The 11,897-nt window shown below is 32.8% G+C and overlaps 1 protein-coding gene across 2 annotated transcripts; it reads right to left on the bottom strand.

The window, feature by feature from the left end:
• Window positions 1-1,528: 1,528 nt before the first annotated feature.
• LOC129314412 (type I inositol polyphosphate 5-phosphatase 12-like) lies at window positions 1,529-11,487 on the bottom strand. Of its 2 annotated transcripts, none has more exons than XM_054957854.1 (11): window positions 10,567-11,487; window positions 10,113-10,365; window positions 9,065-9,887; window positions 8,514-8,638; window positions 8,353-8,437; window positions 5,365-5,521; window positions 5,231-5,268; window positions 4,861-5,128; window positions 3,572-3,695; window positions 3,124-3,484; window positions 1,529-2,140 (listed from the first exon to the last, which is right to left on the bottom strand). In XM_054957854.1, the coding sequence occupies exons 1-11, from the start codon at window positions 11,351-11,353 to the stop codon at window positions 1,862-1,864; spliced, it is 3,300 nt and encodes a 1,099-aa protein (XP_054813829.1). In that variant the 5' UTR covers window positions 11,354-11,487; the 3' UTR covers window positions 1,529-1,861. The 2 variants fall into 2 exon arrangements, with proteins under 2 accessions (XP_054813829.1, XP_054813831.1); XM_054957856.1 differs by having other exon boundaries at window positions 1,995-2,130.
• Window positions 11,488-11,897: the final 410 nt, after the last annotated feature.

The raw sequence follows: 11,897 nt of genomic DNA, 5'->3' as shown, positions 1-11,897 counted from the left end.
AAATAGAAAAATTGCAAGAACATACATGAAAATTTAAAGCAAAATGGGAACCAAAATATGAGAGAATTAACAACAATAATATATAAGTTTGCTAAAAAAATTAGCAAGAAATCATAGAAAAGTTAGCAAGAAATTAATAGAAAAATCAACAGAAAAATTAACAAAAAAATCATAAAAAATTAGGCTAGGCTATGGGCAGGGTTGCATGACTTACCCATTACCTGGCCCTGCCTGCACATTGCCTAGCCCAAACATGTATAGAACATTTCGGGCTTTTTTTTGGGCCGGGCTGGGCAAAAAATAATTGGGTTCGGGCAGGCATTTCGGGTAATCGGGCATTATGAACACCCATAGTTGGGACATTATCTACTTACCTGTAGTAACTTTAAAGCTCAAAACTTATTTTTTACAATTCCAATTGAGGTACCCTTCTCACAATCACCCTTACTCAACATGACAGAGCAAAGAAGCAAGATATTGGGCTGATGAATGCAGCAAGAGGAATGAAGAAGGATTTGAATATTAAACATAGAAAGAGCTCGAACGATGGCACATAAATGAGGAGAAGAAGGGACCGACAACTTCCACAATCACCATAACAACAACAGTCCAGCTCGTAACATGCTTACCAACTTCAATTGGACATAATAGAGAAGGAAAGAGAAGATCTCAGTGATGAGAAGTAGAAGAGAAAGAAGCTGTTGCAAGCTGGGTGGATAGCGATAGCGCACACACCCTCGATGACATTGAAGACAAAGGAGGAGGAGGAAGAAGATAGAGATTGTAGAGGTGACCCTTGATTCAGCTTCTCTCTCTCTCTCTCTCTCGATGGTTCTTGAATAAAAACAAATGGGAAATGAAGGAGAAAACATGGTCCAATCTCTATCTCTTTCTCTATTTATTTATTTTAATAGAAGGGCATTTTTGTAATTTTACCTTAAGGCAAAAAATAAAATCTAGCTCTTGGCCTCATGAAGATTCAAACTTAGGATCTATTACTCATGTAGTTTGCATAAAGTCCACTAGACCACAATTCCCTCTTGACATATTTACTCTAAAAATAATAAAAATACACTTTAAATGCTTTATAATAATTTAATTATTTTATTTTATTTTAGATATTTTATTTTAATTATCTAAAGTTTACATTTAATTAGTCATTTAATTTTACACATTTAATTTTAGTTCCTTAACTTTATAATGTGTCTTTTCAATCCTTTAACCTTAACATTATTAGTTTTATCCTAACAAATTCTTACATTAAACTTTTAAATATTAATAAAATATTTTTAAATGTTGACATATTAAGTTTAATTTTTTTTCAAAAATAACAATGATTGACATAAAAAATAATTATTTGAAACTGACGATGTTGGGGTTAAAGGATTAAAAAGATGTTTTACAAAATTAAATGATTAAATTGAAATTTTATATAAAGTTAGATAATTAAAAATATACTTTAATCTTTTTTTTTAATTGAAGACCACAACGAATGAGCTACTTCAAATATGATGAGCAATATACGATGTCATAAAATCAAATGTTTCATTATATCGTACAAAAAACCAAAATATTGAGGAAGAGGCATCTCCCTCCCATCAATGTGACGGGACTTTACCACTACCTACCCTAAAATGAATAACTACATTGATCAAAGAGAATTGAGTATTTACATCATGATCAACGACCTAGGTTCACCTAAGCAAAATTGCTTTGTATGTTTCACAACTTTTTTCAGTATACATGCTTTTTCCTCTGATGATATCTACCGTTTATATTGCTTATCATCCGTTCATGGATTTCTGAAATTATTGCATACCATCAATCACATAAAAATTGTAGAAAATCCTTGTCTAGACATTCATCCTCCTTGGTTTCTTTTCACACTGTTGGATTTTAAATCGTTTCGAATTGTCATAGCAGATAAGCATGAACGCACACGAATCCTCTGACTATAAGTTTTCTCTGAGAAACTACCATGGACATGAACAACCAAGATCACTTCCTTATATCGGGTGTCTTCACTCCACAACTTCTGTGGTATTCCATCTACAGATGCTTCCAATGAATGAAATTCCTCATTACGTACGGACACTTCCACATTTTGCTCTGGTTTAATTATGCCAGCAGCTGGAGTGACCTAATTTATTCACAAAATGACATTACTTTAAATAGGTAAGTCAATAGCAGCCAAGCAAACAACTCGATCTATATTAAGTTTACGATCCTAAGTGACATTCCACGTAAAGAATAGATGAATGTCCTTCCCTCCCTGATACGTACATATAAGGATTTGTTTGTATCTCATTTTCTCTTCTACATATGTTTCCAATGGGAAAAAAATATTTATCCGACATTAATGATATTAACATCATGATAATAAATGTGATAGAAAGCATGCTTCCCAAACTCTATATGTACAACTATATGGAGAAATATTCTCTTAATAGAAATTTCATTTCTAATATCCGTTAAAAATTCTTCACAAAAAATAAAGGTGGGGGGAAACCGCAAAGCTGGATAATTATAATTATTCAGGCAGAAAAAATTGATATATGCACATAATTATAGATTAAAAATAAAATGGTGTTACGTACTTGCTGAATAAATAGAATCAACCATACATTACTAGTAGTGGAAAGAAATTCCACTAGAAACCTAATGCTTATTTTATTGAGCATGGCATGTTTTAGTCAGCCCTCATAGTGAAAGTCACAACTTATATATGTGCCCTGCGAATGCCGCGAAAAGTTGTATCTTTTGACAATTATCTGCTATTAATACAGTATTGTTATGATTACTTGTAAAACAAGCAACTAAATGACACACACACACACACACACACACACACACACACACACACACATTACAATTTTTGAAATGGTTAAAAATGTATTCATAAAGACAAATTTTTAGGCTCATCGGTCATATATACGCTAAGTAAGTTATTTAGACTGAGTTAACTAAATAGGCTATATCCTCTCATATTTTTTTAAAATGCATCTCAACACTTTATTATCTTCATATTTCGTCCAAGCCCCCAACAAGCGAACAAGACATCCATGTGAAGGCACCTGGGAAAGCCCCCAACAAAGATCATAAAGTGAAGCATAAAGTACATACCTCAAGCCATCTGGGAAAGCCGAAGGCACCTTTTGGATTGTAATTTGGCGCTTCTGCACTAGTTGCCACTATATATTGGCATTCACAAGTGATCTTATATATAGCCTTATCCTTCATACTTTTATTCCTAATACAGAGAAATGACGTCTCCTGCTTTTCAAGGACTATATTGTCTGGGCTTACAATGGTTTCTGGAACACAATTTAAGCTTTCAAGCATGGATTTGATTTTCTCATTCGATGTCATAATTCCCCCTAATTCCATTCTCCTTATTGATCTATCGACACGAGCAATTTTCAAATTGAATTTACATCGGATAGGTTTGTGATCACTGTCAGTCACATCCATGCATGCGTCATACCTGGCAATTGACTGCTAATTAAGATGACAACCAAGTGAAAAAAAAAAACTGATGGTAGAAAGCAAAAGATGACCATATATGACATACTGTACAATTGATGACACAACGGGACACCCTAAACTGCACTCAAATGTTGGAGTAGACCGCGTATCGCGATATATTACTCTGTCACACCACGCAGGAATTCGCTTTTTCTCTCCAGAATCATATCCTTAAAAAATATTAAGAAATGATGTTGTCAGTTAAATCCCACAAATCAAGGAAATTCGATCACTGGATGATAAATCTCTAATAAATTAATCCAATTAATGACATTATATATTTTTCTTTTGTTTAAAGTTTAAATGTAGATTCTAAAAAAGATGTAGGTTTGGTATTGGGCAAGTTTAGGTTATCTATTACTTTAATATATATATTTTGATGATGATTTTAAATTCGAATTTGGTGAGCATCACAAAACCTCTCACCTGATGAGCATCTCACATGGTATTATAGATATCCATAGAGATACCAGCACACAATAAATAAATAGAACACCAAATCACGACTTGGTTACCTTTTGCTACGCCATATACCTTAATCCAATTATTCATGCCGCTGTAAAGAAATATATGATTGACATGCATCCTCATAAAATCATCATGTAATTTGCTATTTTATTTATTTTTGGTCAAGCATGAATTCTCAAGTATTGATGAACTCTTACAACTACAATGCCCAACATGCATTGAATGTGAGGATTTTATGGCTTACTGCATTTTTGTATTTTATTTTGTTATTTACTAATTGCTCCTCCCTCTGTCATTCACTAAGTGGCATTTTCAATTAAATCTCACCTTAATAAAGTAGTTATTTATTTTTAAATTAATCGTATCTTTTTATATTCATCCTTATTTAATAAGGTTATTTTACTTTAAAATAAATATAAAATAATTTAATTAATAAAGACGAGGACGCTTTTGAAGAAAGAAACAATGATCACAAATCTTAAAAAACTAAAAATATTTTATATTTTTAAACGGAAGGAGTGCTATTTTTAAACTAATGATGTATTGCAAACAAAACAAATAATATAATGAAAAATAATGCAGTTTATCGTCAAGGGAGTTTTCCCCCACGGTTCCACCCAAAATTACAAACCTTAAAAAGCCTAGCGTGTATGCTATTAATGGCTCACTAATCCTAACATTAACTATGCCCATAATCAATATCCATGTATAAATCATGCTTTAAAAAAGTTTCAGTAGGCCCCAATGATGTATCATGAAAACTAAAACTATCCTTGAACTAATTAAATAATGAGGAAACAAACTAAATATAAAATCAATCCATCGAAGCAGAAAGGAGCATTAATGTGCGCGTGAAATGTAAATTACCTGCAAGACCTGCTTTATGCCTCTCAAATTTATAAGTAGGAGGAAATTTAATGAGTGCCTCTCGCATTCCTTGGAAAACTTTTCCAGCTTTCATCTCTTTCCTAAGTTGATCCTTTTCTCTAAGCCAGTCAAAGCATCTTTGTGAAACAAAATCCCTAGCTTCATCATAAGATATACCAAAGAGTCGATAGTTGAAATCACCGAAGAAGACCACCATATCTGCCTCAGATAATTCAGGTTTTGCTTCTTCGGTGTTGATACCCATAGCCTATATATGCATGGCACGATGAAGCTTTTATAATTGTTATGAAAATGATATTGGTTCAATTAACTACACATAAACTAATCAGCAAAGTAAAAATAATCTCACATTTGCACCGCGAATTTGAGAAGCAGTCGAGGCACCAGCTGTAAAGGAGAGGAGAGAAAAAAGAATAAAGTGAGCAATATAAATTCATATAGGGAAAGAAAGTAATACATTAATAAACATGCAGTTCACTATACCGGCTGGAGCGGCTGATGATCGACTAAAGACCATATTTCGATAAATGTGATCAAAATCAGCATTTCGCCGATTCACTGCTTCCAAATGTGCGGCTAAGTGACAATTCACAAAGCACATTATTCTATCATAGACTCTGATTCTCAAACCCACACCTCCCTGTATGATCAATTTTAACTATATGAGTTGTACTTTTGAAAGACAGAAGCAAACTATTGCATGTCCATGCACAATTATAGAGACTACTCTTATTTTTCGTCTTGCAGACCTAGAATTGTTTTGATATGTAGTTTATTTTGACATTATAAAAATCTTCTATTCAATGCTATTAATTTTACCATGAAACTACTAAGATGACTTTGGAAAAAAAGTTGCAACAATCCACTTTAATTTTTAACAAAATTTTTTAGTATCAAATCTTGGAACATTTGGAAATTTGGAAATGGCTTCTTTCCACTTACAACTGCAATATTTTATATATCGCTAGATTAAATTTGATGATTCATTTTTGATATTTGTAAAAGTATATTAATAATAAGTACTATTAAAATTTAATTAAATCAGTTTAAAATTGCAAACAAAAATGTAGTGGAATCTAGAATATATTAGTGTCAAATTTTAAAATATCAATGTTAAATTGTGGATTATCGGTGTCGAGTTACTTAATTGACCCTTGGTTCCCCACTGGAATTTTAAAATCTTTTTCATCTCAAGCTGAAATTAAAATCATTTTCGTCCCATTTACCAGAAAACTAGAACGACAACCTCAGCCATTGTCTTTTTTTGACCTTCCTCAGCTATTGTCATTCTCCTTTAAAGAAACATTGATATCCAAATTTCTTGGGGTTGCTATGTATGATATCGATCGTACTTGTTGAATTAAGGTGGCACGAAATACAAGTCGATAATTAAGTTTTTTTTAGTATTGATTGAATCTGTTGTTTAAAACATAGGCAATTATGCATATGGCAGCTCATTTGGAAGGGAAATACTTTAACAAATGATACATAAAATAACTATTTTTTTTACATAGGAGTTTAAATCTTTAATAACGATACATAAAATACCTATTTTTTTAACGTAGGGTTTAAATCTTTAATAATATTCATATCTCAGCTCATATTTACCTAGCCTTAAGTGAAAATTAATTAACTATCTCTAAGCATTATGTATGTTTATATTTTATCATGGTCTGGAAAACTGTAGTTTAATTTACTTAATTTTTTTTTTGAAAATACTCAAGTACTTGGTCTATATATTTAATATACCTTTTATCCTGCTAAATTAAGACAAATGAATTTTAACATGTTAATAATATTAATAAAAAAAATTTATTACATAATAAAAATACATAAAAGTCCATATATTTTTATTTAATTTGAAAATGAATACTTGAAATATATAAATGTAAAATATTTTTTGAGGAGTTGGATATTAAAAAATGTAAAGCCTTTTTAGTCTTTTGAGGTGTAGTCACTCTCTTTTTTTCAAAAGTGCCCTTATTGATAGATAATTTTATATTTATTATAGGGTGTTTAATAGAGGTAAATATAAAAAGATAGGATTAATTTAAAAGTAGGTAATTACTTTATTAGGGGGTGATAATCGATTAAAAATGTCTTATATTTTTAAACGGAGGGAGTAAGTTTTTCCATTTTGTTTTTATGTGATCATTACAACAATCAATATGTCAATACATAAAATAAAAAATAAGTTAAAGTATATATTTAGTCCTTTAATTTTACACAATATTTTATTTTACTTCTTTAACTTTATAAAGTGTCTTTTTTGTTCTTAAATTTTAACATTATTAGTTTTATTTTAATAAATTTTTACATTAAACCTTTAAATATTAACAAGATATTTTCAAATGTTGACATATTAATTTTATTTTTTTAAAATAACAATGATTAACATAAAATGTAATTATTTATAACTAATGATATTAAAATTAAAGGACTAAAAAAATATTTTATAAAATTAAAAAATTAAATTAAAATCTTATGTAAAATTAAAAGACTAAAAGTACACTTTAACCTAAAAAATATTATATCAAATGGTACAATTTACAATCCCTAAGCAGCGTGGCTTATTCTTTAAATCTCGCGCAATATACGGAGAAAAGTGTCTAATGAATGGAGAGCAGGAGGCCATGATCATGAACTTAACATTTATATATGTTATGCAATTCAACTTCATAAATATCTACATCTACACTAGATAAAAGTTACAGTTCACCATAAAAAATATTTATATTAATTAATTATAATATTTAAAATTATTCGAATAATTCAGAAACTAAAATATAAAGTACTTCATAAAATCATAGTTTGGAACATAAAATTAAAATATGTTTGCTTTTGGGTTATAAAATAATTTTAAAATATTGACGGTCTACATTATTAATCTAAAGGAGACAAATGTCTTTTTTATTATTTTTATTTTAGTTACCATTTTAAACATCTATTTTGTATTGTAAAATAAACATGGATAGTTTGAAATTATTTTAACAATTTTTTTGGTGTTTGCATGGCCAGAAAAATCGTTTTGGTGTTAGCAAAACACAATCCACTTTCTATTCACTTGTGTTTACCTCACTTCAAGAGAATAAGTGTCCGCACTCAATTTTACATAATTTCTATTTGTTTAATTTGTATTAGGTTAGCAATTGATCTTGCTAGAATTCTATAACTTAAATATTTAAATAAATTAATTGTTTGTTCGATTCTAGGGAGAATTAATGGTATTGAATGAAGGCCTTCATTCAATCATGGTTTAGATCCATATTTGTCTATATTTTTTCTACAGGTTGTTAGTTCCTGGCTAGTTTTTCTGTCCAGTTTGTTATGGATTATATGTTAGGTGGGATTTTTGGTTGAATTGGCTGGCTTGTGTGTGAAAACATGGGGATATAATAAAATTACCTAATATTGGCACCAAGGAAGTGTATTATCTTATCAAGTAAGTAGTTATAGCAATATTACACAGACCTTGTTACCAATTGCACGACCAAAGCCACATGGGACTGCCGCAGCATCAATGTCTCCTACATGCGTTCTAAGATTTTTTCTTACCCTGCATGAGGAACTTCAACTTATAATTACATTGATTAACTTTAAATATTCAAGAGGACAAATTGGCAGTCACTCACCAAAGAGATATAAGCAAGCCAGCAAGTTGTCTCGAACCCATGCGTTCAAAAGCTTTTCCTTCTTCTAAGGCCTTTCCAATTGTATCTAGCCACCATTGCCCCACTGAACTTCCTTCAAGTCCGACCTACAATTGGCACCCAACATTTAACATGATCCATGGACATAAAATGTTTCCAATTGTCTATATACCAATAAATCTTAAAATGAAAGCAAAATGGTGAAAAGAGAGAAAAAATTGTATCTAGTGGATATACAGAATGCATATGACCATATCACTTGGAAGTATGGCACAGTAAACATTATTTATTCAACATTTGACATGATGTTATAATTAATGTTGTCAATTGGACCTGGTGATGCCGTGCTCCATCCGCGTTTTCATGACACCATGAGTAGTTAAGCTAAAAACATGATGGTATTTCAATATGATGTAATGTAATATGAAACATAATAAGATAAGAATTCTCTATGACAACATTTAGCATGATATAACCTAGAAAATTATTGTTATATGAGGGTCAAATGCATCAACATATGAATAACGTCTTACAGTTTCTTTCGCTGCAGACATTGCAAGAAAACCTGCACCCATTTCTACTTCTTGCAAACCAACCACAACAATGCCCACATCTGATATAATTGATCCCAACCATGACGTAAGAGATTCCTGAGAAGTTCTACCTTGCCCGACATTCCATGCGCCAATCAAAATTCTGACATTGTGCCGCCTGGTGTAAATAAGTTCTTTTTCAGCCAATTCTGACCTTATAATGTTGTCAATGGGACCTGGTGATGCAGTGTTCCATCCGCGTATGCCACCATGAGTAGCCAAGCTAAAAACATGATTATTACCAACAGCTAATCCAATCACAGGACTATTATGAGCAACCCATCCGGCAATTATATTGCCTTCGAGGTCTAGTACTTGGATCATACCACTCACGTAACCTACATATATCCGTGTTCCAAATGTGCAGAAGCATTGGACTGCATAAGGATGGTGATTAAAATCTTGTACACGAGTCCCATTTGCATCCCACTGCACTAGCAAGCCATTTGTACATCCACTCCAAATGGATCCATCCCTTGTTTGCACAATAGTTTCTATTCTTTTAGTCTCTTCTGCAAAAGCCCCAGCTCCCTTTGTTGCAACTCGACGGACAGCGTCTGCAGCTCCTATTATGGCATTACGTGATCGTTGTAGAAAGCTAGTCCCCTGATATTTCTCCTTTTTGGAGGAAGTAGGAACAAACTTAACCTTCATTTCATCTAAATCTATTGCATGATCTTGCTGCACAGGCAACATGTCAACTCGGTTCTCCGTTTGACCATCAATATTAAATACCTTTAAAAGGTCTTTTGTACGAGCATCCCTGTAAATAGATTGATTCTTTAGTTTTCCATTTGTGTAATGAGAGATATAATTAATAAGAAATACTTGGGAATATATTCTTATGACAAAAAATTGGATTAGAAGGCACCATAAAATTTCCCCAATATAATGCTTGACAAAGTTAATTAATAGATAATTGTAAAAATGCAAATTAATAAGAAATACTTGGGAATATTCTTATATGTCATTGGAACATGAAGTTTACCATAGTGAGAAGGATAGAGGACTTGTGCACCAGACTCTAGCTTTGACGTTGTCTGATAGCAAACACTTCACCCCTTGAGAAGATAAACTACAAACACCATTTACAGTGACTTGACTTCTAAGATCAATGCATGACCTCTCCACCAGTAATGTTGCCATGTGCCTCTCTTCTGGAGACAGGGAAAGAGACTTTTCAATGGATTCCCAAGGCCAAATCTTTATGACACCCCCTTCTGAACCTGTCCAGATATCACCTACCCAAGAAAAGCAACATGGAGCACTAAGTTAAAATAAGTAAAGTAAATTTATTAATGTTGTAAACAAAAGTGATGATGACAACTAGAATTTTCTTTTCTTTTCTTTTTTCTTTTTAAAATTATTCTTCATGGTATATATGCTTCAAATTGTCGAATCCATTAATTGTAGAAGAAGAAAAATGAGAAAGTTAGCCTTACTATAGGTACTTATGACCATGGCATGAACGGGACCCTTGTGTGCTTGCCATGAAAGACCTTCCTTAATGGCATTGCCAAAGGATCGATCCATTTTCCAAGACCTAATCTTTCCATCCTTATGCCCACTCCACACCAACTTATTCCCATGGTCAACTGCCAAGCATATTATAGGAGAGGTGTCTGATGATTCATAAAATGGTGCTGCGTCCTCATCACCTCTTCGTACTCTTCCACCGAGACCACAACCAGATTTATAGGCATTTTGAAACTCCCACACCCTTAACCCACTTTCTTGCCCAGCCCACAATTGTGATTCTGTACAAGCAATGTTCCTAAGGAATTTCCCTGCTTGCGTCTCTCTTAATGGATGGGGTCGTAACTCGAGGTAAGGTGGTCGACCTGGATGGACAGCCGAACGAATCGGTACCCTGAATATCCCTGTTCCACCGCCGTTCCCAATAAATTCCGGCAAAGGTTGGAATTGTAACAAGTTATCGACATTTCCACCACTGTCACTATTTTGCGACATGTAGTTATCATTACCCGCAATAGCATGGTTGGTGGAGGAGTAGGGGAAAAAGTCGTCGTCATCGTACGAGTTGTAAAAGGAGCCGATATTGATGGGTATTCGATTTTCATCTAGACTATGTTTTCGAAGTTGCTGATGGGAGTTTTGAGCGGAGGTGGACCGCAATTGTTGGCTATAAGAATGGGCTTTACGATGAGGAGGAAGAGAGCTCAACCCAGCCAAGACCTCGTTATCATCGCCTTCAGTTCGCTCATCCATGATTTTTGGATGATAACCAGGAACTGTTCATAATTAGAGAACGACGGAGTGGTATCTAAACAAGAATTAGGGGAGAGAAAATGGAATGAGATCCATAGAAGAGAGCCAAAATAAAGAAGGAGAAAAAAGTGTGAAGGGAGTTCCGAGAGAAAGGGAAGTACATGAGGTAAATGAGCGGGAAGAAAGGCTAGGTATACTCGTAGCTTACGGATAGAAACAATTTCGCACTCTTATTAAAACTACAGTTTGACTGATGAATTATGATGTTGACAGAAGGACAGATTATTATATTAACAATAATTAAAATTAAAATAATTATAAGCTCAATCACTTCTATCTTCCAAGAAAATTAGTTAAACAATATCCATGCCACTGCACAGGATATATGTTCGGACTTTAGATTATCTAATTTTGTTATTATTTATTGCGTGAACAGCAGCCCCTCAAGCTACTTGGCAAACCTGAGCCATTAACATCATCATTCAACCCTAGTGGACAACTTCATGATGGGAAGAAAGTGAAAAAGAAGTAAATAAAGACATTA

Source organism: Prosopis cineraria, unplaced genomic scaffold (assembly GCF_029017545.1).
Source record: "Prosopis cineraria cultivar Desert tree isolate PC_DT_omini unplaced genomic scaffold, ASM2901754v1 PC6, whole genome shotgun sequence".
Classification (NCBI taxonomy): domain Eukaryota; kingdom Viridiplantae; phylum Streptophyta; class Magnoliopsida; order Fabales; family Fabaceae; genus Prosopis; species Prosopis cineraria.
This window is presented reverse-complemented; position numbering and strand designations above follow the sequence as displayed.